Genomic DNA, 25,488 nt, shown 5'->3' with positions numbered 1-25,488 from the left:
GATTCAAGGAATATAACTGAGCTTTAATATGTGTTGGGCTGCAGTATTAATCACTGCAGTGTTTCCTTGATGACTTAAAATAGAAGTCACTGATAGAAACTTAGTTTTCTGACTTCTGACTTTGTAAAAATGCCTTTTAATAGGCAATGCAGAGATTCAACAACTGTTTCAACAGAACGAATCATCTATAAGTAGTGTGTATAGTAAATGAAAGTGTTCACAGAAGTTTTTGGGGAATACTACTGAAGTAAAGATAATACTGGCTGCAATAATCTTTGTAGCAGTTTGTTAGGCATGAATACATGAACATTTAAACACTGGTATTATTGCATACATACCACAATCATGTGCATGCTTCTCTTTACTATCTGCTAATGCAGGGACCAATATGTAGTTTTTTCAATAATTTGTTTCATGTGAAAACAAAATAATTTTTTATTTGCAGATACATGATTTTGCTATAATGGAACCCTGCTGACAAATATTAAAAGATAAAGGATTAAATAAGATTTTATTGTCACATTTACCTTTGTCAAAGATGTACATTTAAAAGTTTCTGAGCAAGATTAAAAATGTCTTGAATGAACTGATGAGATGGCAACAGCACTTATTGAACAAACCAGCACTATAGTAGCTTGTATACCCAAAGTTAATAAAATTCAACTTTTTTTTTTGTTAATTAGAACAGACTACAGCAATGAAAAACAAAATGCATCATGTTAAGGCCAAAGAATATATTAAGTAGTGGAAGAGAAATGTTTTACAGTCTGAAATATCGAAGGAGATAAATCATTTAAATGCTATTTTGTTTTACTCATTAGAGACACAGAGAGACTAATAATAAATAGATCTCAGACTTAGCTATTGAGATTTTAGCCCAAGTCAGTCTGACATCTTAAAAGAAAAGGGGGGGGGGAGGTTGGATATTAATGAGTAGAATTATGTATGATTAAAACACATTGTCATAGGCTGAACAGTTCACTGTTTGGTAACTGAAAGGAAAGCCAAATTGGATGCTTAAATTGCACTGTGTTTTATCTCGGGGGTTAAAAAATACCCCCCGACCTCCACCAGTGCTGCAAACATATAATAAAGAAATAAGTGCGTCTAAATTGCTTTGAGCAGAATCTGCTTCATGCTTCCAAAATTGCGAAGTTTCCCTTTCCCCAATAAGAATTAAGATTTAAATTTAAGAGGAAACTTTCAGGTTAAGCGCAAGTGTGGGCTTTTTTGCAAGAACGTTGCAAGAGCTTATCTTCAGTAAATATTCAGCATTTATAGTTTTCTAATACAAAACTCTGACATAACTGACCACTTCCACTATGTGCTTCCATGTGTTAAGAACAAAACCAAGACAATAAGGACAGTGTGGCAAAGTCACATTAAATCCACCAACGCCAAAGTAGTATGCTTAGGACATTCACAGATGATTTACTGGTAATCGCCTTTCTACATAAAAAGGCAACCATAATGTCAAGTGATTTACATTAGGCCTGTAGAAAAAGATTGAAACAAACCTCATCTCTACTGAAAGAGCATGCAGAGAGGACAATTCACATTTGTTCCAATCAGGCTTCTTGGAATTAAAGGTTTGCTTGCTTGTTTTTTTTCCTGGCAATGATTTATTTGGCTTCATCATTAAAAAGCCTGCTGTTTTAAGTTCTTAGAAACAACCTCTCTAAAATTCAAGGCATGATAGTACACGAGGTAAGGTTTGATTTAAGATCATTAGAGACCATGCTTAGTTGCTAAATCCCTTTTTTTTTTTCTTATGGAAGGTATGGCAACAAAAGTTACAACTGTTTCAAATTTCACTTTGCTTATTTACCAGTACATCCTGAAACTCATCAATCAGTACAGGTTGATTATCTTCATGGTTCCATTACAAAACTTGTAAAACTGTATCAAAGTGAATAAGCCGTCTAGGTTCAAGTCTTTTATATCTGCTGTGCACAATAATCCTCTTTTGTAGCTCATTTCCTCAAAGTCAAATTCCAAAATATTTCTGTAACAATTAGGAAAGATAGTCCTATGTTAAGCTCTATACTAAATCTGAGAGATCTGAGTGTTCCTGGAATCTCCATCCACATGTGCTAAGGATCGAGAATCTCTTGTTTGTGCGTATTCACTGTCAGAAGACTCTGTAGGGTCAAGCGAATTTTCATAGTCACTGTCTTCTGATTCATTAACATTATCATCGGTGGTCGTTTGGGAACAAGGTGGCATGGATGTTCCGCTGCCTGAATACTTCAATCCTGCATTTGTGGAAGCATAACTAGAAGAGCCCACTGCTTGAGGTCGAGGCATAAAAACACTGCTTTCTAGGACCCCAGGACGTACAGCACTGTCATGATTGATCACACTGAAGTCAGCATAAGGAGGAGGAGGAGGATCAGAAGCATCCGATTCTTCAAGATTACTTTCTACGACAAATCCAGGATGTGTTATTTGTGGTATAAATATAGGCTCCAAGGTATCATGTGACATTTGCCTGTTTAAGATAGTCTGTTGTAATCCTAGAAAAGTGTAAAAGTAAAGGTTGTAAATGCCAACCAGTTAGATCAAGACAATTAGTCTAGTTATGTTCTAATCTGTTTGTGGAAAATTTTCTATATATACATGGGAAAGGAACTTAATATGTTAGTTTATACTCAACTTGTACGCAAATGTAAGCAAATGATTTAAGTGAAAAGTTTCCAATTTTGAACATCAAATATAAATTGAACTTTATTTTCTTATAAATTACTTTGCTAGTACTCACATGATTCACATTTATATCCTGCTTTTATTTTGTTGGCCTAACTTAAGTAGAGATACTTAGTTCAATTAACTCAACTGGTAGTGTTCTTGAAGGACAGGCAGGAACACAACTTTCGCAATGGGTAACCATACATGCTTTAAGGGATTTCCACACAAAGAAAAAAGAAAAGTACAGTTAACAATAGGGAATATTTAGGATCTGTCTGTCTGTCTGTCTGTCTATCGCAATTATGACATAGCAGACTAGACTGATGCAAGAACAGATTGAATTCTTCAGATGGCTTAATTTCAAATAACTCAGCAGAATCAAAGCTGCAACCTCCAGCTTCTTGTTAGGAGAGCCTAAGTTGCAGCTTAACAGTTGCTATATGCTGACCTACCAAGAGCAATAGAAATTTTAATAGGAACTGAATGACTAGAACATTACACTGAGATTGCACATCTCTTCATTTTTTATATTCACTGTTACAAAAACCATCTGAATTAACATCTATGCAGCTTTCCCTGCTTTTCAACTTAACAGGTAACTGGATCACAATTCATTTGTCATCCAAATGTCACCACAAACTGCATCCTGGTGCCAATTTTTCCAGGTCCTTTTGTGGTACAATATTTTGTAGATTACCACTTTGAATATTAGTATGTGTACCTTGGCATTCTTTCCCTACATTACTGGGAGATGCCAGTGGAGAAATCAGTATGTCTACTTTGGCAACATCCCATGTGTCATAAATCTCTAACTCTTGGAAGGAAAGCTACAATTTCTAAGCAAGCATTCTGTTTATGATGCCATCTCCTTGGGAAATGCACTGTGTGCTCCAGTGTTATGTTCCTCAGACCACTATATTCTGAAAGGGAGGAGGAAGTGGAAAATTAGATAAATCATATACCAAACTAATCACATACCAAAGCATTTTTATCTTAGCATTCAGCCATATTGACAGAAAAGCCGTTGTTTTTAAGAAGTGATATATAACATATACACTATCAAGACTTTCTGCAAACTTTGTCTTCTGAAAATATGTGTAACATTTGTAAATGTATGCACAGAGAGTTAGGAATTTTTGTAAAATTCCTAACTCTCTTTTTTGTAAAATAAATTTTGTACATCTTCCCTTGTGGAGATACTGCAATTTTTGAACTCTAAAAGCACTTCAAGCTGGATCCAAATCCAGATCTCCCCTTCATTCAAAGAAGGAATCAAGATGCAGCAGAATCTGTACTGAATGAAGGTAGCTTTCACCATGTACTTCTCCATAAATTCCCCTCATACCACTAGAGGTTTCCACAAATCTCTGGAACAGTTTTTCAGAGAAAGGAAAATTGGAGAATATAGCTAGTAAGGACTCTCATGAGTAAAGTCATGCTTGTGGGTAATCTGGAGACAATCCAGAATTTTTTACCTAGCGAAATGCAACATCCTTTTCTCTCTGCATCACTTAGGGCTGCAATATAGTATTACAACATGGACATTCACAGTATCTCTGTGACATAATTACATTAGGACAGCTCCTTACTCTTTAGTACAGTAAAACAGTTCTCTATTTTTTAAATCATTCAATGGTTATGCTATCTTCTGTTTTAGAGTTCTTATACAGAATTAAGGAAGAAACACTACTACCGTTATGACAAAGTGCAGAGGATTATCATTGCCCTGCCATTTAGTGAACCTTCAGCTTTTACTTCCAAGTTGCATATGAAGCACCACACACATTGCCACAGATACCTTTGCTAGTTTCTTGTATGCCGTCTAAGCTATTGTCAGCTATTGTAAGAATTGCATAATTCATGCAATTATGGCTTGCATGAATTCAGTCAATAAAATTCAATTTCTCTGATCACTTTGAACTTTTACATACCAGCTGTACTCCAATGCTAGGAGTATAACAGATATATGCAGGTTATATATTTTCCCTCAAAATAGTGATTTATATTTCTTGATGTTTCTTTAAGATAATATTGAGCAGCATACAAATAAGCAAAAATGACGGGTTCCTGTCATGACAGCAGGCAAACCAATTATAAATGGGGGATGGGGTGGGGAGAAAATTAATGGAGAAATCACCCACCACACCAGGCTGGATGGTCTCATCTTCTTCCTCCTCTAGTGCTTCCTATTTGCTTGTTCATTTTTTCACCTGTTTGTTTTAATAGGAATGACACCAGCACAGGTGAGGGGCCTCTCAGGGAACCAAAGGCCCTGTTATCTAAAGATCCAAGGCAAATTCAGATATAGATGGTTTGTTACACTTGCCAAAGCTTGCATTTATGTGGAAAATCCTCTGACTCTTGCAATTACTTTCCATAACTGAGTCCTCTCTGATACAAGTACTACCAGAAGGATTTTTTTATTTTTCTGATACTCAGGGGCTTTATTTAATTGCCCATCCAGTAGACATTCAGTAAGTACATGGGAACATTGCTTAAGATTAACATCTATGGGCAATGGTGGGCTTATAGTACTTCAGGACATAATAGGATAACAGTACTGAGTTGAACGGAAAATGTAATATGTGGTATGTCATAACCCAAATTTGAAAAGCAGTCATATATAATACACAGGCTTATCTCTGTAGGGCTGTACCTCTCACTATGTATGTTTCTATTCCTGACACACGGCATTTTCCATCAATTTATTAGCCCAATATACAGTCAATTCAATTTCTCAGTCCATACCTCCTCTAACCCCGTTTCTTCTTTATTTGCCTTGTTTTGTCCTCTAACTTTCTCCCCAGTTTGCCAGAGCACGCCATCTAATTTAAATCCTCAGCTAATATAGAAGATACATCTCAATGTAATGTTTTGAGCAACACAAAAGAGATAAAGTGCCGTAATACAAAACAGACCGGTTCCTACTTGAATTATTTAATAGGCTGCTCATTGTAAGGTAAACTGGTATGGGGCTACCTACAAAATGGAAAAAACATGGCTTCCCAGTCAGCTATTTATAAATGGCATCAAGTATACTGCCAAATGGTTCTTAACTAGAATTTAAGAACTGCAAGCCTAAGCTAACATATTTCAAGGAGACTATTTATTTAGAGCCATATAGAAAAAGAATGCATCTTTCAATTCAAAGATTATAATTTGTATCCATTATTTATATCCCCCAGCTAAAGGTCTTTGGTCTTTTCAGTGAATATGTTAAACTTGAATAATTTAATCCTAGGTCTATTCACTATTCCTTCATTGTGTATTCAATTAGCATAGCTATACCAGCTAAAATATTAGCACTGGACTGGAGCTACATCTGAGCCTATCCTGTTCCTTCTCTAGTAGAAATTACATATAAAATTGAATTCAGTCATTATATAACTGAAGTATCTGTTTCTTTCATAACTTCAAAACTGAAGGCAGTTACAGTAGGGAAAGCCTATAAAACTCAAAGCTCCAGCCATGATAAAAGAGGAAGATCTAACTGAAAACCACGTAAGTATTTCATTAACCTTCAGCAAAGGATCGTTACCATGTCGTGGTGCTGGAGCTTGAGCACCTCAATGATGCCATGAGCTAAACCGTGAAGGGCCACCCAAGACGGGAAGGTCATGACAGAGAGGTCAGACTAAATGCGATCCCTGGGGAAGGTAATGGCAACCCACCCCAGTATTCTTGCTGTGAAAACTAAATGGATCAGTACAAACAGAGATATGTCGGTATACCATCGGAAGATGAGACCCCCAGGTGGGAAGATGGTCAAAATGCTACTGGGGAGGAACAGAGGATGAGTTCAACTAGCCCCAGACGTGATGACGCAGCTAGCTCAAAGCCGAAAGGACGGCTAGTGGCTGACGGTGCTGGTGGTGAGCGGCGAATCCAATGTTCTAAGGATCAACACACCATTGGAACCTGGAATGTAAGATCTACGAGCCAGGGCAAATTGGATGTGGTTACTGGTGAGATGTTAAGGTTAAAGATAGACATTTTGGGCGTCAGTGAACTGAAATGGACTGGAATGGGCCACTTCACATCAAATGACCACCAGATCTACTACTGTGGACAAGAGGACCACAGAAAAAATGGAGTAGCCTTCATAATTAATAGTAAAGTGGCTAAAGCAGTGCTTGGATACAATCCAAAAAACAATAGAATGATCTCAATTTTCAGGGCAAGCCATCTAACATCACAGTGATCCAAATATACGCCCCAACCACAGATGCTGAAGAAGCTGAAGTAGAGCAGTTCTATGAGGATCTGCAGCACCTACTGGACAACACGCCTAAAAGAGATGTTATTTTCATCACGGGAGACTGGAATGCTAAGGTGGGCAGTCAAATCACACCTGGAATTACAGGGAAGCATGGCCTGTGAGAACAAAACGAAGCAGGACATAGGCTGATAGAATTTTGCCAAGACAACTCACTCTGCATAACAAACACTCTCTTCCAACAACCTACGAGACGGCTTTATACATGGACTTCCCCAGATGGACAACACCGAAATCAGATCTACTACATCCTTTGCAGCCAAAGGTGGTGGACATCTATTCAGTCGGTAAAAACGAGACCTGGAGCTGACTGTAGTTCAGATCACAAACTTCTTCTTGCACAATTTAGGATCAGACTAAAGAGATTAGGGAAGACCCACAGATCAGCTAGATATGAGCTCACTAATATTCCTAAGGATATGCAGTGGAGGTGAAGAATCGATTTAAGGGACTGGACTTAGTAGATAGGGTCCCGGAAGAACTATGGACAGAAGTTCGCAACATTGTTCAGGAGGCGGCAACAAAATACATCCCAAAGAAAGAGAAAACCAAGAAGGCAAAATGACTGTCTGCTGAGACACTAGAAGTAGCCCAAGAAAGAAGGAAAGCAAAAGGCAACAGTGATAGGGGGAGATATGCCCAATTAAATGCAAAATTCCAGAGGTTAGCCAGAAGAGATAAGGAATTATTTTTAAACAAGCAATGCGTGGAAGTGGAAGAAGACAATAGAATAGGTAGGACAAGAGACCTCTTCCAGAAAATTAGAAACATTGGAGGTAACTTCGAGGCAAAAATGGGTATGATCAAAAACAAAGATGGCAAGGACCTAACAGAAGAAGAAGAGATCAAGAAAAGGTGGCAAGAATATATGGAAGACCTGTATAGGAAGGATAACAATATTGGGGATAGCATTGATGGTCTGGTCAGTGAGCTAGAGCCAGACATCCTGACGAGTGAGGTTGAATGGGCCTTAAGAAGCATTGCTAATAACAAGGCAGCAGGGGACGACGGCATCCCAGCTGAACTGTTCAAAATCTTGCAAGATGATGCTGTCAAGGTAATGCATGCTATATGCCAGCAAATTTGGAAAACACAAGAATGGCCATCAGATTGGAAAAAATCAACTTATATCCCATACCAAAAAAGGGAAACACTAAAGAATGTTCAAAACTATCAAACAGTGGCACTCATTTCACATGCCAGTAAGGTAATGCTCAAGGTCCTGCAAGGTAGACTTCAGCAATTCATGGAGCGAGAATTGCCAGATGTACAAGCTGGGTTTAGAAAAGGCACAGGAACTAGGGACCAAATTGCCAATATCCGCTGGATAATGGAAAAAGCCAGGGAGTTTCAGAAAAACATCTATTTCTGTTTTATTGACTATTCTAAAGCCTTTGACTGTGTGGACCATAACAAATTGTGGCAAGTTCTTGGTATAGGGATACCAAGTCATCTTGTCTGCCTCCTGAAGAATCTGTATAATGACCAAGTAGCAACAGCAAGAACAGACCACGGAACAACGGACTGGTTTAAGATTGGGAAAGGAGTACGGCAGGGCTGTATACTCTCACCCTACCTATTCAACTTGTACGCAGAACACATCATGCAACGTGCTGGGCTTGAGGAATCCAAGGCTGGAGTTAAAATCACTGGAAGAAACATTAACTATCTCAGATATGCAGATGATACCACTTTGATGGCTGAATGCGAAGAGGAACTGAGGAGCCTTATGATGAAGGTGAAAGAAGGAAGTGCAAAAGCTGGCTTGCAGCTAAACCTCAAAAAAACCAAGATTATGGCAACCAGCTTGATTGATAACTGGCAAATAGAGGGAGAAAATGTAGAAGCAGTGAAAGACTTTGTATTTCTAGGTGCAAAGATTACTGCAGATGCTGACTGCAGTCAGGAAATCAGAAGATGCTTAATCCTTGGGAGAAGAGCAATGACAAATCTTGATAAAATAGTTAAGAGCAGAGACATCACACTGACAACAAAGGCCTGCATAGTTAAAGCAATGGTGTTCCCTGTAGTAACATATGGCTGTGAGAGCTGGACCATAAGGAAGGCTGAGCGAAGGAAGATCGATGCTTTTGAACTGTGGTGTTGGAGGAAAATTCTGAGAGTGCCTTGGACTGCAAGAAGATCAAACCAGTCCATCCTCCAGGAAAGAAAGCCAGACTGCTCACTTGAGGGAATGATATTAACACAAAACTGAAATACTTTGGCCACATAATGAGAAGACAGGACACCCTGGAGAAGATGCTGATGCTAGGGAGAGTGGAAGGCAAAAGGAAGAGGGGCTGACTAAGGGCAAGATAGATAGATGATATTCTAGAAGTGATAGATTCGTCCCTGGGGGTGCTGGGGGTGTTGACGACCGACAGGAAGCTCTGGCTTGAGCTGGTCCATGAAGTCACGAAGAGTCGGAAGCGACTAAACGAATAAACAACAACATTTCATTAACAAAACATGCTCAGGTGTCCACATTTCTCTGTCCCATGGAGAAACGCCTATCAGTATCCCTATGCATGAAGTGTATATAGCAGTGTTTCTCAACTTTGGCAACTTTAAAATGTGTGGACTTCAACTCCCAGAATTCTCTAGCGAGCTTGCTGGCTGGGGAATTCTGCAAGTTGAAGTCCATACATCTTAAAGTTGCCAAGGTTGAGAAATAGTGCTATATAGCCTGCCAAATATTTGCATTAGGAAGGTGCACCATTCACTTAAAATTATTTCCTAAAGTAGCTTTATGGCATTGTCATTAAAAACGAGTATTCCATTGGCAGAACAGTGGGATATAAACTGACACAACAACTCGCTTATTTCACCACCCTTAAATAATAGGAACGTAATAGAGCTTAATGCAGCTGACTGCTTTAACAATTTTCTAAGAGAGTTAAAAGATTCAGATGAGAGTCTTACTTATTTCCTGCTCTTTTTCATTTTTCCTTTGTGAGATTTGTCTTTTTAGCTTATTCACCTCCGCCTGGAAAGATTCAACAGTTCGCTCACTTTTTTCTACATCTATGCATACTGCCTAGGAGAAACACAACAAGGTTATTCAACTGATCCTGCCCACCCCTGATGCAGAAGAAACTATATGGATTCCAAATGCCACAACAGGACTGGCATTTCACACCAACCCATCTGTCCAGTAATTCTGGTTGAATGACTATTGCAGGATTAATGATAAAAAAACAACACCATAATGCAGAGTTCAGACCTATTGACTTGGAAGTTCTGTAAAGGCATCTTGTTAAAGAAAGCTGCACTTCATCAGCTATCCCTTATTTTAAATTATTTCTGAAGTGAATCTCATGGCACAAAGTGGCCATGACTCAATAGTGAAGAAGACAACCACCTTATACATGATTAGATGATATTCTACTCATAATGCCACCATCCATACTCTAAGCATGTAATTGGGTGGCTAGTTATGGATGTAAGTAACTTGATATTGAAATAATTGGAATCCAATTCTTGGGAAGACAAAGGAACTGGAAATGGGATTTAAAACTACTAAAATAAAAGGAGTGGTGTGCCCTGAAAATGTGATTGATTTTTTTTTGCTCAAACTGTACTATGCATCCATTTAAGATCCCTTATGAAATATTTACCAGAAAGAGCTATTATACATAGGAGCCCATTCTTGCCATCTAATCCAAACAAATTCCTGCCCTTGAATGCAGCTACAGAAATTCAGCATTCTGCCCATGCAAGTATCACCATGAGATCTGAACCAAGTGATTTTCATTTGCCTTTATTGAGCTTTTGGGCAATGTACTTTTAATATTAAAGCAGGTTTAGTACTTATTCTATATTACTACCTTTCTAACAATAGCCTTTCTGTTCTTTTAAGTGAATTAAAGCATAATTTGCAAAATTTTCAAATATTAACATTACATCTAAAATGTATTTTAAATACAAAATAGTTTTCTATACATTATTATAGCATGAAAAGTCTGCCACAGTAAAGGATGCCAGATTTTAAAATAAAAGGAGTTACCTGTACTTTTTCCTGAAGTGCATTATAAACCTGATATATAGCCCTGATGTCCTTCATCACTCCATCTTTATCAAAAAAATCAGTACTAAAATATGAAATAAAATATATTAGAAATAAATCATAATCATATCCTACTCATTTCCTGTTACCCTTTAAGCCAATTTATATTTCTTACACAGTCATACACCAAGTACCAGTGCATGAACTGTTACGGCTGTTTGCAGATCCATAACATGTTTGCAGATTATTTTTGCTCAGCCTGCTGTAAAAGTAATAATCTAGAAGAAATATTTTCTCCCTAAGGTAATCCATTAAAGAAGTACCTTCTTCATTTCTCATTTCCATTATTTTACTGTACTGAGAAAAAATACAACCATAAAAGACAGGCATAAGTATCTATATGCTGCAGATATCTGCACACATATTTATTTATTTTCTATCCCGCCTTGAGTTATTTATTATTTTTATAAATAACTCAAGGCGATGAACATACCTAAAACTCCTTCCTTCTCCTATTTTCCCCACAACAACCACCCTGTGAGGTGAGTTGGGCTGAGAGAGAGTGACTGGCCCAAGGTCACCCAGCTGGCTTTCATGCCTAAGGCGGGACTAGAACTCTTGGTCTCTAAGTATTCTAAGAGCAGGATACCCTGGTCATGTTAATGTTGTATTTCTTATGCTAACCTTGATGAATACTTTCATATATTGCTAGAAACCAGCAATAAAGCAGATAATCAGGATCTCTCTCTCTCTCTCTGTGTATTTAAATCCATGTTAATTTCTTAATATGCCAAATTGGCAATGGCTATGTATCGAAACATTGCTTACCCATGTTCTTTAATAACTTTGGTATAATTTTGGGAAGTATTTGGCACTGAAGAGACCTTATATTCTTGCTGACTTGTGTTGCCCAGGTTAGGAATAGTAAGTGACACTCTTTGATTATACCTACAGAAAAAGTTCAGATAATTAATAGTTTTCACAAAAATTCCTGAGATTCTAAGCATAGCAATAATTCATGTTAACCAGAAAATTAACTTTTAATTTTAGGGAGAAAAGGCTACTATTAACTGTAACTATAGTTAGCTATAATGTTTAAATTGAATCTGGAGTGTCTATCAATTTAACAACTGCCTAGATAGTTGACAACCTTTAATCTTCCATTAACACTCCCACATGCCTGCTTTTTGCAATATTAAAGGAACGCAAAGATTTGGGTTGCTTTTTTGTCAATCTCTAAATTACACCTTCTGGTAAAAAAATATTAAATAATTTATTTCCTTAGTCCCAATTAGAGAAATAGACTAGAAGAAAACCATTTCAGTTAAAAACAAGGAACAGAAAATTGTAAATCTCTCAATTCCATTGATTAAAATGGGTTTCCCACTGCTTTTCAGCTAAAGCTTTATTTAGTTAATTACTGTATTGATTAAACCTTGCAAGTTGTAACTCTATTTACAATAAAACCATATAGACAGCCAAAGTTATTTTCATGACATGCTAGAATCTTAGCAACCTACAAGTTGGACTAAGAAATAAGCCCACGGCATAGCAAAACATATCTGATTAGTCAAGTTCTGAATGAAGAAAAAAATTGTCAAAAGAACATATAGGAAGATTTGCTTGCAAATAATCTGATAATACAGCTACCTACTACACAAATAGGAAGCATAGTAGAGTTCATTTGACCAACACAACTGATCCAAAATATTTGAAATTAAGATTCTACCTAATGCTGTTACCTAAAATTAAGTTCTACATGTGTATGTTTCATACACTTCCATAGTCAATATTTTGCAATTTACCTTTGGAACACTATGACAACTTCCATACTATATTATATACTACTGGATTTTTTCTGTAGTTAAATAATTTTAGTACAGCCATAGGCAACTTGGTATTTTCTCAATAGCTTCACAAAACCTGATCACTCGCTATGTTTACTGGAGCTAATGAGAATCATAATTCAAACACCTTCCTGTTGCCTATCCCTGTTTAGACTTATACCATGGTGGGATCCAGTCATATGTATGAAGCCAGAGAAATTTGTTAAGTAATCAGGTTAAACTGTATTGATTTCAATGAGTGAATTTTAACATACTTTTAAATAAACAGTGGTTAATTTTACTTAGTTTTGGTAAGTGGTGCAAAACGGAATCACATTGTGAATCCTAAATGAGTAGGACAGACATTTCATCTGAGTATGGAGAAATGAAAGAGGCTTTTTGAAAGCTCAACACTAGGGTTAAAATTGATGTCTGAAATAATTCACCTTTTTCTGTGTTTAATTATTATTTTATTAAAATACAGCTCATATAGATCCCCCCATATAGTAAAAATCATTTACCTTCGATTTGGTCTAAAAAGGACATATTCTAAAGCATGCGTAGAATTATTTGCAGTGGAGATGAAACTGAAGAGAAGGAAGACAAGGTCAGGTACTCCAAGTATCTGCGTCAGCTGTTTATGGATGATATGTTCTCTATATGACATTTGTTGTTGAGTGTTCCTCCTAAATCTATACCATCCAATAACATTCTGCAATAAATGATGAGTAGAAAAACATTTCATTATTTAGACACAACTTTTCAGTACATCATGCCATTCTAAGAGGCCATTCTAACCTGGGGTGATGGGTTGGGGAAACTATTCCAGAGCAAGGAGGTTGCTACTGAGATGCCTTGCTTCTGACACCCTTCCCCAACATCTCATGGGAGGAGGGATTATAAGCCTATCCTATCCACCAGAAAATAATGGGTGGGAAGATTCTTAGATCAGACAGTTGCAAAGATAATAAGGACTTGAGTCATGCAGACAGTGCTTAAATTGGACTAGTAAGCCAACTGGCAACCAATGAAGCTCCTGTGTTATTATTCGTTTGCTGTATCAGTGTTGACTGGTCAGTAAGCAGATAGTTACATTTTGTACAAGCTCTACCTTCCAAATCATCCTTGAGGATAGCCCAATATTGAGCAAACTACAGTAATCCATCAAAAAGATAAGGACTTAGATAATTGTTGCTAGAGAAAAGGTTGGAGTTGGCACACCAGCCATAGGGGGACAAAGAACCTCTTAGTGACAGCTTCCATTTGCTGTTCCAGCATGAGCCTCTGGTCCAACATTCTTTGCCTTGGAGATACGGCACATGGATATTCAATATCCCATAGTATCAGATAAAGATTTGAGATGTACTGGAAGGTGTGAATGTCACATTCCAACAACAAAGACATAAATTAAATACTATTTTTAAGGCTCAGGAATTTCTCAGAAAATATAAGAAAGATTTAGAATCAGAAACAGATAGAAGGGAAAGGCCAAAAAGTAAAGAAAGTAAAGTGAAACGTTTTGTATTTAAAGAGGAACAAAGTGCACAGGAACTAACTTCAAGTTCTAAAGAATTTGCAATACTCCTTTCCAATGAGTGAATTAAAATGCCTTTCCTGGAATATAAATGGAGCCAACACCCCAGCTAAAAGGAAAAAAGTATTTCACTATTTATACAAATTATAACAAGATATGTCTTCAAGAAACTCATACTGCGAAAAAAGATAGTAAATATCTGGTAAATAACAAATTAGGAAATGAATTTATAGCAGCAAATGAAAAAAAAAATAAATGGAATTGCAATATATGTAAAACCCCATCTAAATCCTAAATTAATAAGTGTTGATAAAAATGGGAGATATTTAATAATAGAATTAGAATTACAAAACTCCAAAGCAATACTGGTTGGAGTATATGCCCCTAATGATAATCAGAATAAATTTTATCAAAATTTATTAAATGAACTTTTCGAATTATCTTATAATAATTGGATTATGATGGGAGATTGGAACGGAGTTACCTTACCAATTATTGACAGAAAATCTGAACAAATTAAAAAAAATCAAGGAAAATTGCCCCAATCTTTTTTTGATATGTCAGAAAATTTGGCTATTGTAGATGCCTGGAGATATAAAAATGGTACAGCTAGAGATTATACATTTTATTCAGACAGATTCAAATCGTTCTCCAGGATCGACATGATATGGGTATCTAAAAATTTGGCAAATAAAAATTTAAATGTATCAATTCTTCCCCGATCCTTCTCAGATCACAATCCAGTTCAATTGGCTATAAAACTCCACCCAAGAAGTTATAGGTAAAGGTTTCCCTTGACGTAGAGTCCAGTCGTGTCCGACTCTAGGGGGCGGTGCTCATCTCCGTTTCTAAGCCGTTAGAGCCGGCGTTGTCCGTGGACACTTCCGGGTCATGTGGCCAGCATGACGACACGGAACGCCGAAGGTATAGGTGGAGATTAAATGAAACTTTGTTGAGAAATAAAGAACTTGTAGAAGATTGCCAAAAGAAATTGAAAGAATTCTTTGAATGGAAATTAAATAATGAAGTGAGTATTGGGACAGTATGGGATACTAGCAAGGCATATATGAGAGGATATTTTATGTATTTAAATACTTGTTTAAAGAGGAAAACACAACAAAAAATTCAAACAGTTCTTGACCAAATTAAGATAAAAGAAAAAAATCTTCAAATAAGACCATCAGATGAAGGTATAAACCATCAAATAAAAAAATTACAGCAGCAATTAAAAATACTTAGAACAAATGAAATTGAAAGAAAATTGAGATATATTAAACAAGAAATTTTGAATATGCTAATAAAGCTGGAAAATGGCTAGCATATAAATTAAGAAAAGAAAAGGAAAAAAATTATTACTAAAATTCGAGAAAATGGGAAAGAATTAGTTGACAATGAAAAAATTAAAAAGGCATTTCATAATTTCTTTACAAATTTATATAAGAAACAAGAAATTTCAATTGATAAAATTGAGAACTATTTATTAAAACAAAATTTAAAGAAATTAACTAAAGACCAAAAAGCATTAATTAATAATCCCATCACAATCCAGGAAATTATAGAGGCAATTAGAAAATTGAAAATAGGCAAAATTCCAGGTTCAGATGGATTTTCAGCAGGTTATTATAAATATTTTCAAGATCAAATTTTGCTACCACTTAAAGATTTATTGAATGCGATTCTGTTAGGAAATCCAATACCAAAATCTTGGTCAGAGGAAAATATCATACTAATCCCAAAAGAAAAACAAGACTCGTCACTATGCAAAAATTATAGACCTATTTCGTTATTAAACGACTATAAAATATTTACTTTAATTTTACCTGAAAGACTAAAAACAATTCAAGAAATAATTAATTATGTCCAAAATGGTTTTTTACCCCAAAGATACATAAAAAACAATATAAGGACGGTCTTAAATATAATATAATATGCTCAATTTCATAATGAAAAACAGATTATGTTATTTTTAGATGCTGAAAAAGCTTCTGACAACCTAAATTGGAATTTTATGTTTAAGACTTTAGAATTGATGGATTTTGGCGATATATTTATAAAAGCAATAAAATCAATTTATACATTTCAAAAAGCCAGAATTGTGATCAATGAAGAGATAACACAAGAATGTTAAATAGAAAAAGGAACAAGGCAAGGCTGTCTGCTATCTCCTTTATTATTCATATTGGTATTGGAGGTTCGAACAGAAGCTATTAGAAAGGATCATCGAATTGAAGGGATAAAGATTAAACAAGAAACATATAAATTAAGAGCCTTCGAGGATGATTTAGTTATTATTTTACAAAACCCGTTAATATCAATTGATTACTTATTAAAGACACAAGAATATGGAGAATTAGCTGGTTTTAAAATTAATAATAAAAAAATGAAGATGATAAATTTAAATATGCCACAAAATAATCAGAATGTATTAGAAATTAAATCAGGATTTAATAGTGTGAAAAAAGTTAGATATCTAGGGATAGAGATTTCAACCAATACTAGGGATTTATTCCAAAATAATTATATTAAAATATGGAAGGAAATTAAACAAGATTTATTGAGGTGGGAAAAATTAAATTTATCACTTATGGGACGAATCTCTGCAATTAAGATGAATATTCTATCGAAGATGCTATTTTTATTTCAAACTATTCCAATATTTATAACTGATAAAACTTTTAAATTATGGCAAAAAGATCTTTCAAAATTTATTTGGCAAGGGAAAAGACCAAGAATTAAATTTAAATTACTACAAGAAGACAAGGAAAGAGGAGGCTTGGGTCTTCCCGATTTCAGGCTATATTATGAGGCATGTGGTTTATTATGGTTAAAAGAATGGATCACCCTACAAGATCATAAATTACTAAATTTAGAAGGGCATGATTTAAAATTTGGATGGCACAGCTTCTTATGGTATAACAGATTGAAAGTAAATAAAACATTTAACAATCATTGTATTAGATCTTCTATTCTTAAAATTTGGGAAAAATATAAATCTACTCTAACATCGACAATACCACTATGGATTTCCCCACAAGAAGCTTTTGTAAGGCGAGAAACAATAGGAAACTATAAGTGGCTAAAATATGTGGATTTAATAAAATTTGAAGGGACTAAATGTACAATGAAAACAAGAGAATTGGAAAATGAAGGATATTTATGTCATTGGTTTACATATATTCAATTAAAAGAACAATTTAAAATAGATGTTAAAAGTTACAAATTTACAAAAAAACTATCTTGGGATGAACAAATCTATGCTAATAATGACCACATGATCTCTAAAATATATGTTATTACAAATGAGAATACTAAATGTACAAATTAAGCAATGTATGAATAAATGGGGGAAAAGTTTTGGATACAATATTGAATATGATGTTTGGGAAAGAATGTGGACTAAGGGATTAAAATTTACATCAAATTATAATTTAAAAGAAATTTTTTATAAAATGATGTACATGTGGCATACCACACGTGAAAAATTATCGAAAATGTTTCAAAATACGTCAAATGTCTGTTAGAAATGTAAAAAAGAAATTGGAACTTTATATCATATGTGGTGAACTTGTAAAAAAGCAAAAAAAAATTTTGGTCATCTATACATAATATAATTTGTAAAATGCTGGCAGTTAATATTGATAAATTACTGGAACTCTATTTATTGGGCTTTATGAACAAAGATTTGGAAAAAAACTATGGAAAACTTCTACTGTATTTGATTACTTCGGCCCGAATTCTCTACGCTGCAAAGTGGAAAGAAGAATTAATCCCATCTGTGGAGGAATGGATACTTAAATCCCTAAATTTGGCGCAAATGGCAAAACTAACAGACCAACTAAATGATAAAAATATGGAAGATTTTCAAAAGGACTGGACACCCTTTTTCAAATATGTGGAACAGACTCAAAAAGTTAATATGAATATATAGTATATAAATAGCAAATTAATTGTTTAATCTCTTATTAGAATGAAGGCAATTTAGAGAATTAAGGAAAAAAATAACACGCTAGGATACTAAGCTGTACTGTCTAGAAAGTTGGAAACCCTAATCTTTCTATTTATTTATTTATTTTTCACCTTATCCCTTTATTTTTATTTATACACACACACACACACACACAATTTTCCTTTTTTCTCCTTTTTTCTTTTTCTTCTCTTTTCTTTTTTGTATTGTAAGATATTGTTTGTATATAATTCTATGTTTATTAAATAAATTAATAAAGTTTGCACATCAAAGAAGCTAAGGATCACATTTGGCCTTTGAGTGGCATGATAATAATGCAAAATCAATAAGAGAGTCCAGGCTAAAGATTTGAGATGAACCTATGGGTCATGTATTTTTTGTAAATCCTCATGCTGTGACATGAAACTCTTGCAGTTGTTTTCATTAAACAAAAACAAACAAAAGATTTTATTTATAGCATGGGGAGTTGTTGTCTGAAAAATGTGAAATCCAAAATTCTCTTGGATGTGTTGATCCATTTGTCTGTGTGTCTTTCTAAAATCAAAGTCAAGCATTCTAAATATCCTCAGGTCAATGAACCTGTCAGGTTTTAAATTCAACAGCTGTATATCTATTTGACTGAACTAAAAGATTTTATCCATATGACAGAAAGCCATTTACAATGGTGTGTATTAGAACCATTAGCAAAAAGAATAAGAAGCCTGAAGTAAACACATTCAGCCTTTATTATACATTTCAACAGCCTATACATTTTATTAAATCTTCTGTCAGAAACCAGTTTGTCTCTGGACTCTAACTTTAAAAAAATGTCCAAGAAATATTAATTAGAATCTTTTTAAACATAATAAAATCTGCAACAGAACTTTATTCCAAAAATATTCATACATTCAAAATGTATATACCAAATGCTATTTTAAACTGAAGCAATAATATAGTAATTACTTTAAAGATGATTACACATGAACCATTCACAACCGTCAGTTTGATGCATCTTGTTTATTTAGATACCATTTTCCCCCAGTGAATTACACTCAGTGACTCTTAGCAAAATCACATCCAAAGACAATTTAACATTGAAATGAAATTTTCTATACAATAATTAGACCAAAATCAAAATTAACAGCCTGAGCAAAAAATGAATCCACATTGCTTGTTCTAATCTGAATGCAACAACATGCTTTATTCGGAGAGGAGCTCTTCTAGCCTGTCTCAATGGCTTATAATGGCTTTCCTAACTCTACCTTTAGAGAAACTGGCAACAACAACAGGGACTATTGAGATGTGACCATGGCAGCAGCCCTTTCTAGATTCCTAATCACTCAAGGTGTTCACTTCCTTAACAATAAATGTTATTCTTGATAAGGGGACCGTCTCACCCCCATTACATCAGCCCGTCCCACCCAATCGTGCAGAGAGGGCATGTTGCGGACCCTGTCAGTAAGAGAATTCCATCTGGCGGGGTCCAGGAGGTTGGCCTTCTCTGCAACAGCTTCCGCCCTTTGGAATATCCTTCCCCCAGAAGTGAGGTTAGCCCCCTCCCTCCTGGACTTCAGAAAACAGCTGAAGACCTGGTTTTGTCGCCTTGCCTAGAATACGGAGGGGAACAGCCATTCTTGGGGCTGGTTGATTCCCTAGTTCTGCGGGAACCAGTTTTATTCCCTTATGGTTTGAATTAGTTCCACCATGGCTTGGATTTTATTGCATTTTATGCTGACTGATTATTGGTTGTTATTTATGATTTTATTGAAATTTTAATTGTTTTTATTGTGAACCGCCCAGGGTCCCCCACGTGGGGGAGATGGACGGTGGTAAAAATTTGATTGATTGATTGATTGATAAATAAATAAATAAATAAAAGACATTTTGCTCAGCATATTATTTACATGTGATACTTAACATTTCTATTAAGTTCTTATTTATTATTATGCAAAGTAGTCTGTTTATAAATAGAAAAGGGCACAACCTCCTTCCCAAGCATCATCTAAAAATATTCCAGAGTTCCCAGCCCCTTTGGGCCGGTTGGCACTTTCAGAATGTTGGAAGCACATTAGAGGCACATTCACAAATGGGTGGGCGTGACCAATATATTTATTACACTATGTAACTTATGTCATGAAACAGACATAACACACCTTACAATAACCTCCAAACAGTAAGGGTAAAAACAATGATAAGATTCCCACTAACTAGAAGACAGAGAAACTGGGCTACAGCGAAACACTATTTTAATTTCTAAGATTATCTGTTGTCATGAGTACTGATGGTGAGCAGGAGGGGGCCCCTATCCAGGGGGGAAAACGCATGCGTAGTACTGAGGAGTTAAGCAGCCATTCAAAGAGACACAGATCAGACCCGCCTTGACTTCGGGGTTTATCTGTCTGGGTTTTTCCCACGCTTCTTCAGTTTGTCAGGATTTTCTGTCTAATGTAGCAGTAATAAAACACTTGAGACCTATTCCTTGCCTCAGCGTGGGTCCTGGCTGTTAGGACATCTATAGGATATACAGGTAGTCCTTGTTTAGTGACCACAATTGGGACCAGCAACTTGGTCGTTAAGCTAAGTGAAACATCACAATTTTACGATCTTACTTCAGCTTTCCTTTGCTTTACAGACCTGCGAAGGTTGCAAATGCAACAACTGGTGGCACAGTTGCTTTTTCATCACTGTCGTAACTGCGAATAGTCACTAAATGAGGCAGTCATCAAACAAGGACTATTGTATGTGAAAGTGACCCAGACGTGCAGTTGTAATAACTAGTCATCTACCTACCTACCTAGCTATACTGCCAACTACCAAAGATTCTTATCTGCTTATATAAATAAATTCAGACATGAAAATGGTTAATTGCTATTTTAAACAACAAATAAGACAGAATAACCCTGCACAAAAAATATGAGTTTTAAGGGACTTTTAAAAAGCTAATAAAGATGTTGGACCCCTCAGTACTGTCAAGAGAGAATTCCAAAGATTTGATGGAGCAATAGAGGTTTGCTCCCAAGTTGTCACCAGATGAGCTCACAACGATTATAGGCAAACTTCTTTAGTTGATTTCAGTTAAGTATGGAGGTTCACATAGAACAAGATGTTTCTCAAACAACCAGGAACCAAACTGTGTCACACTTTAAAGGTAATGATTAGTACTCTCTATTTTGACTTGAAACGAACCAGCAGTGAAGTACTCTAATGAAAAGCATAATATAGACTCTTCATATTTTTTCTTAAGGTTGATGCTTTGCAATGTGCTAGCATCCTTTAAATTGTTTAATTAAAAGAATCTAAAAAATATAATTAGGTTAAGCATGAAGCTTGATGGGCAGTAAGAAACATGCTGTAAGGCATACTGTTTCCCTGGAGATACATTGGGATAGAAAACGAATACATACATAATGAATTAAATACAGGCAATTACATTCAGATAATATAATCCATTACTCCTATCATAACTATATAAATTCAATACTTAAACAAGATATCTTTGTTGATAAAAACACATAAAGCAATTCTATTCAAAGAGGAAAAATCCAGGTTATACCAATGGATACGTATATACTTATGCAAGGATTCAGTACTTACGTACTTGGATTTTTCCTTTCCCCTAAAAATACCTATCGCATCTGTACTCAAACCTGGAGATTCCATAATTCTTTCCATAGTGTGACTGTTTCTTTGAAGTTTTGCATCACGTTGTACAATGTTTGATTTGTTCTGTCTCCATGTCATATCTAAGTAACAGTTTGTTTATATATATATATATACACACACACACACACACACACACGCATGCATGCATGCATGCATGCCTCATAGGTGGTCTTGATTCTGCATCAGCATTTCAAATTCTATTTCTTAGAAGCCCTCCCTTGTTTTAGGATACAAAGGGATATGTACATTCTTTTTGCCATTTGCCCCAATGATAGAAAGGAACTTAGTGTCACTAATTTCAGCACCAATGACCTCTCATTTACCAAGTATATTAATTCAGCATGAACTTAAAAGGGTAACCAGTACAAGTGGCAACAATAATGTTTTCTGTGAGTTGAAAGTGATATTTTAGGACCATCAGACTGATCTACCACTCTATGCACTGTTTGCTGCCTTTATTGATATTAGTGCAGCGTTTGACACCATCCGCAGAGAAATATTATGGAGGAAACAGACTGCCCTCAAAATGGAACAAAGACTGCTGGCACTGATCAAAGCCCTTTATACAAGCACTTGTTTGCGAGTGTGGTCTGGGGTTAATAGAGCCATGACAAATAGGATTGATACTTACAAAGGGGGAGGATAAGGGTGCCTACTTGCATCTTTGTTATTCAGTGTATATGTTAATTACTTACCAGGACTGATGAAGGATCCTGAAGTGCACATGCCTAAGGCACTAAACACATACTATAACACCTTGCTGTACGCTGATATTATATTATCATATTTGCAAGTAGGGTTGTGTAGGCTGTTAAGACGACTTGGCTCCTACTGTCATAATAACTCTATGATTATTAATAAATCAAAGTAAAAAAATATGGTCTTTGGAAAATGACACTGTAGCCATAGATGGCTATTAGATGGTGAGCCAATACAGCAAGTTAACACCTTTCCTTACCTAGGGATAGTTTTCTCTGAGACTGGATCCTGGCTTCCTCATCATCAAAGGAGCTCACTTAGAACAAGGGCATGAGTGAAGTTATTGCTCAAATTAGAGAACCACAGCTATCCAGGTTCCTTAGCTCCAATTATCAAAGTAAACATGGCCAAGGTTACCCCTATGTTCTTATATGGAACTGAGGTTTGGGGCTTAAAACATATATCTCTATTAGAACTAACACAATCACAGCATATGAGAAGTATATTAGGTGTGGATAAAAGGACTTCAGCTGCTGCTGTTAGAGCTGAAATGGGAATTTATACAATTTGTTCTTCGTCTAAAATCACGGCATACAACTATAGGTGAAAAATTAATGCTATAGTGTCTTTTAGAACAGACAAAATCTCAATCACAGAATTTCTCGATTGTACAATTGACAAATTATGTTAGGAGCTGTAGTCTCCCTGTTTTTTGTACAACTGGAGAACAAGCTAAAAAGATTGCTGCACAAAGAATCTTGGATATAGAAGCACAGAAAGATACAGCCATCCTTAGCAAGGTCAGCACACTGAAATGGATGAGCTGCTGCAAACGTACTTTCCAAACTGCTAAGTATCTAAACACAGAAATGCCTAAACAACTTAGGGCTGTATTTATTCGAGCAAGATTCGAGCAGCTGGACACAATGGTTAAATATGGAAGATTTAACCAAGTCTGTTATAATGAAATTTGTGGAGCTCCAGAGATAGAAGACATAATGCACATGTTATTTGAATGTCAATAGTATACAAAAGAGAGAGATCAGTATCTAGGACCGTACATTAGACAAACAACCTATTGGGATCCTTATATTAAAACAACATATTTCATGTGCAGACAGAATCCAAAAATTACATACAATGCGGCCCTTTATTTGAATAAAACAGTTCAGTTGAGATTTGCATATGTGAGCCTGATTGGGGTAAACTGTAGGGGTAATTCAAAAATACTATTTGCATTTTTATTCCTTTTCTTATCTAATTTGTTTCTTTTATTCTATTTTTACATGTGGTCTTATTGATGTTCTATGTTTTATATCCTGTACTTTGATATGGTCTAATGGCTAATCAATAATAAACTCTACTACACCACTCTATGCAGGAATCTAAATTAAAACATATACAACATATAGCTGTCCAGGTTTTGCGTGAATACATTCAGTGAAGGGGAATCTACCAGTTCCCTGGGTAATTGGCTCCACTGTCAAACTGCTCTTTTTCCTAACATCCAACCAAAGCAAGAATTTGCCTAACAGTAAGTAAAATCCATTATACTTTATTCTGTCCTTTGGGATAAGAGGAAACAGGTCTAGATCTTCTGATGACATCCTTCTATATCCTCTCCACCTTCCAGTCTTCTCAAGGCTAACTATATTTTCAGTTCTTTCAGATTCATTTCATAATTTAGTTCAAAAATGTGCAGGGACAGAAAGCTTGCAGTGGCAAAGGCAGTCAAATCACCAAAGATTCTAAGCTAGTTCTCTATTGTAGCTCGTTCTTAGATTCCAGTCCTCTAGAATTTAAGAGGCTATAGCAATATATTGGTCTTTGCATACCTATGTTTTGCCCACCTCATTATATAAATACATTCAAGGAAGCCTCATCAACAAAAATAATAAGTTAAAACACAATTATCTGTTTCAGGCACAACAGTTGAGCAAACTGCATGTACTGATATGCATGTGGAAAGATGGTAAGTGCTGCTGACATTTAAATCAAAGCAGCCCAGAGACTAAGGAGGCGCAATGAACCTTTTATTTTATGTATAATACTAAACATACAAAATTTCTGCAAGGTCTGGTTGTTGTTGCTTTTGCTTTTATTAACCAAATTAAAAAAAACCCAGAAAGAATAAATAATACAGAAAGTTGGAAAAAAACGAACAAAAACATACCAGTAATACATTCATGAATACATATGCATATAAAAAGTTGAACACAAGCATTTCAATAAATGGTAGCCATATTTCATTATAACCATCCACAGTAAGCTACATCAGTAAGTGATCTGTTTATAAACTATAGCTAAGTCTTATTCTTCAGCACTGGAAAAACGTATGAAGCTTTGAAGAAATGGGGAAAAAGAAATCTATTCATCCATATACCAGTAACACCTCAGGGGAAAAAATGAAATTATGCAGTACTTGTTTGCAGTGCTCTTTATGTATATAAAGTCACTCAAAGCACAAAACGTGGCCAGGGTGTGAAATCCCAGAGGGCTTCTGGGAGAGGAAGTTTGAGACCTTCACCCTCCTATCCTGTAGGCTTCAGCAACCTGCTACAGAAGCATACCATATTAAAGAAACCCTTCTATTTCGGGAACTAGGCAATTATGGGCCAAACTAATGTCTATTTTTGGCAAGAATGCTCCAAAAGTCTCTGGGTGAAATGGATTTCAATTGTGTTTCCAAGCAGGAGGATGAAAGACAGTCCCTAGGTTAGCTTGTAATGGTTTAACTCAGAAGAGGAGGAGAACGCTGAGCCATTACAGAAAATATATTTGAGGCCTGAGAAATTACAAAATGTGATAAAGAAACTCAAAACAACTCCACTTTGATTGTATTAGGTGCAGTGG

At 35.7% G+C, this 25,488-nt stretch overlaps 1 protein-coding gene across 1 annotated transcript in view; it reads right to left on the bottom strand.

The window, feature by feature from the left end:
• Nucleotides 1-494: 494 nt before the first annotated feature.
• ABRAXAS2 (abraxas 2, BRISC complex subunit) overlaps nt 495-25,488 on the bottom strand; it is a 49,405-nt gene continuing 24,411 nt past the window's right edge. The window contains exons 5-9 of the mRNA XM_063307324.1: nt 13,318-13,508; nt 11,799-11,918; nt 10,971-11,055; nt 9,887-10,001; nt 495-2,516 (exon numbers count right to left, since the gene is read on the bottom strand). Of these exons, the coding sequence (XP_063163394.1) occupies nt 2,047-2,516; nt 9,887-10,001; nt 10,971-11,055; nt 11,799-11,918; nt 13,318-13,508 (981 nt within the window). The 3' untranslated portion in view covers nt 495-2,046. The remainder of the gene's footprint in view (nt 2,517-9,886; nt 10,002-10,970; nt 11,056-11,798; nt 11,919-13,317; nt 13,509-25,488) is intronic.

This window comes from Candoia aspera, chromosome 6, assembly GCF_035149785.1.
Source record: "Candoia aspera isolate rCanAsp1 chromosome 6, rCanAsp1.hap2, whole genome shotgun sequence".
In the NCBI taxonomy this organism is placed as follows: Eukaryota; Metazoa; Chordata; class Lepidosauria; order Squamata; family Boidae; genus Candoia; species Candoia aspera.
Note: the sequence above shows the minus strand (reverse complement) of the source record. Positions and strands in the feature narration are given on the sequence as shown.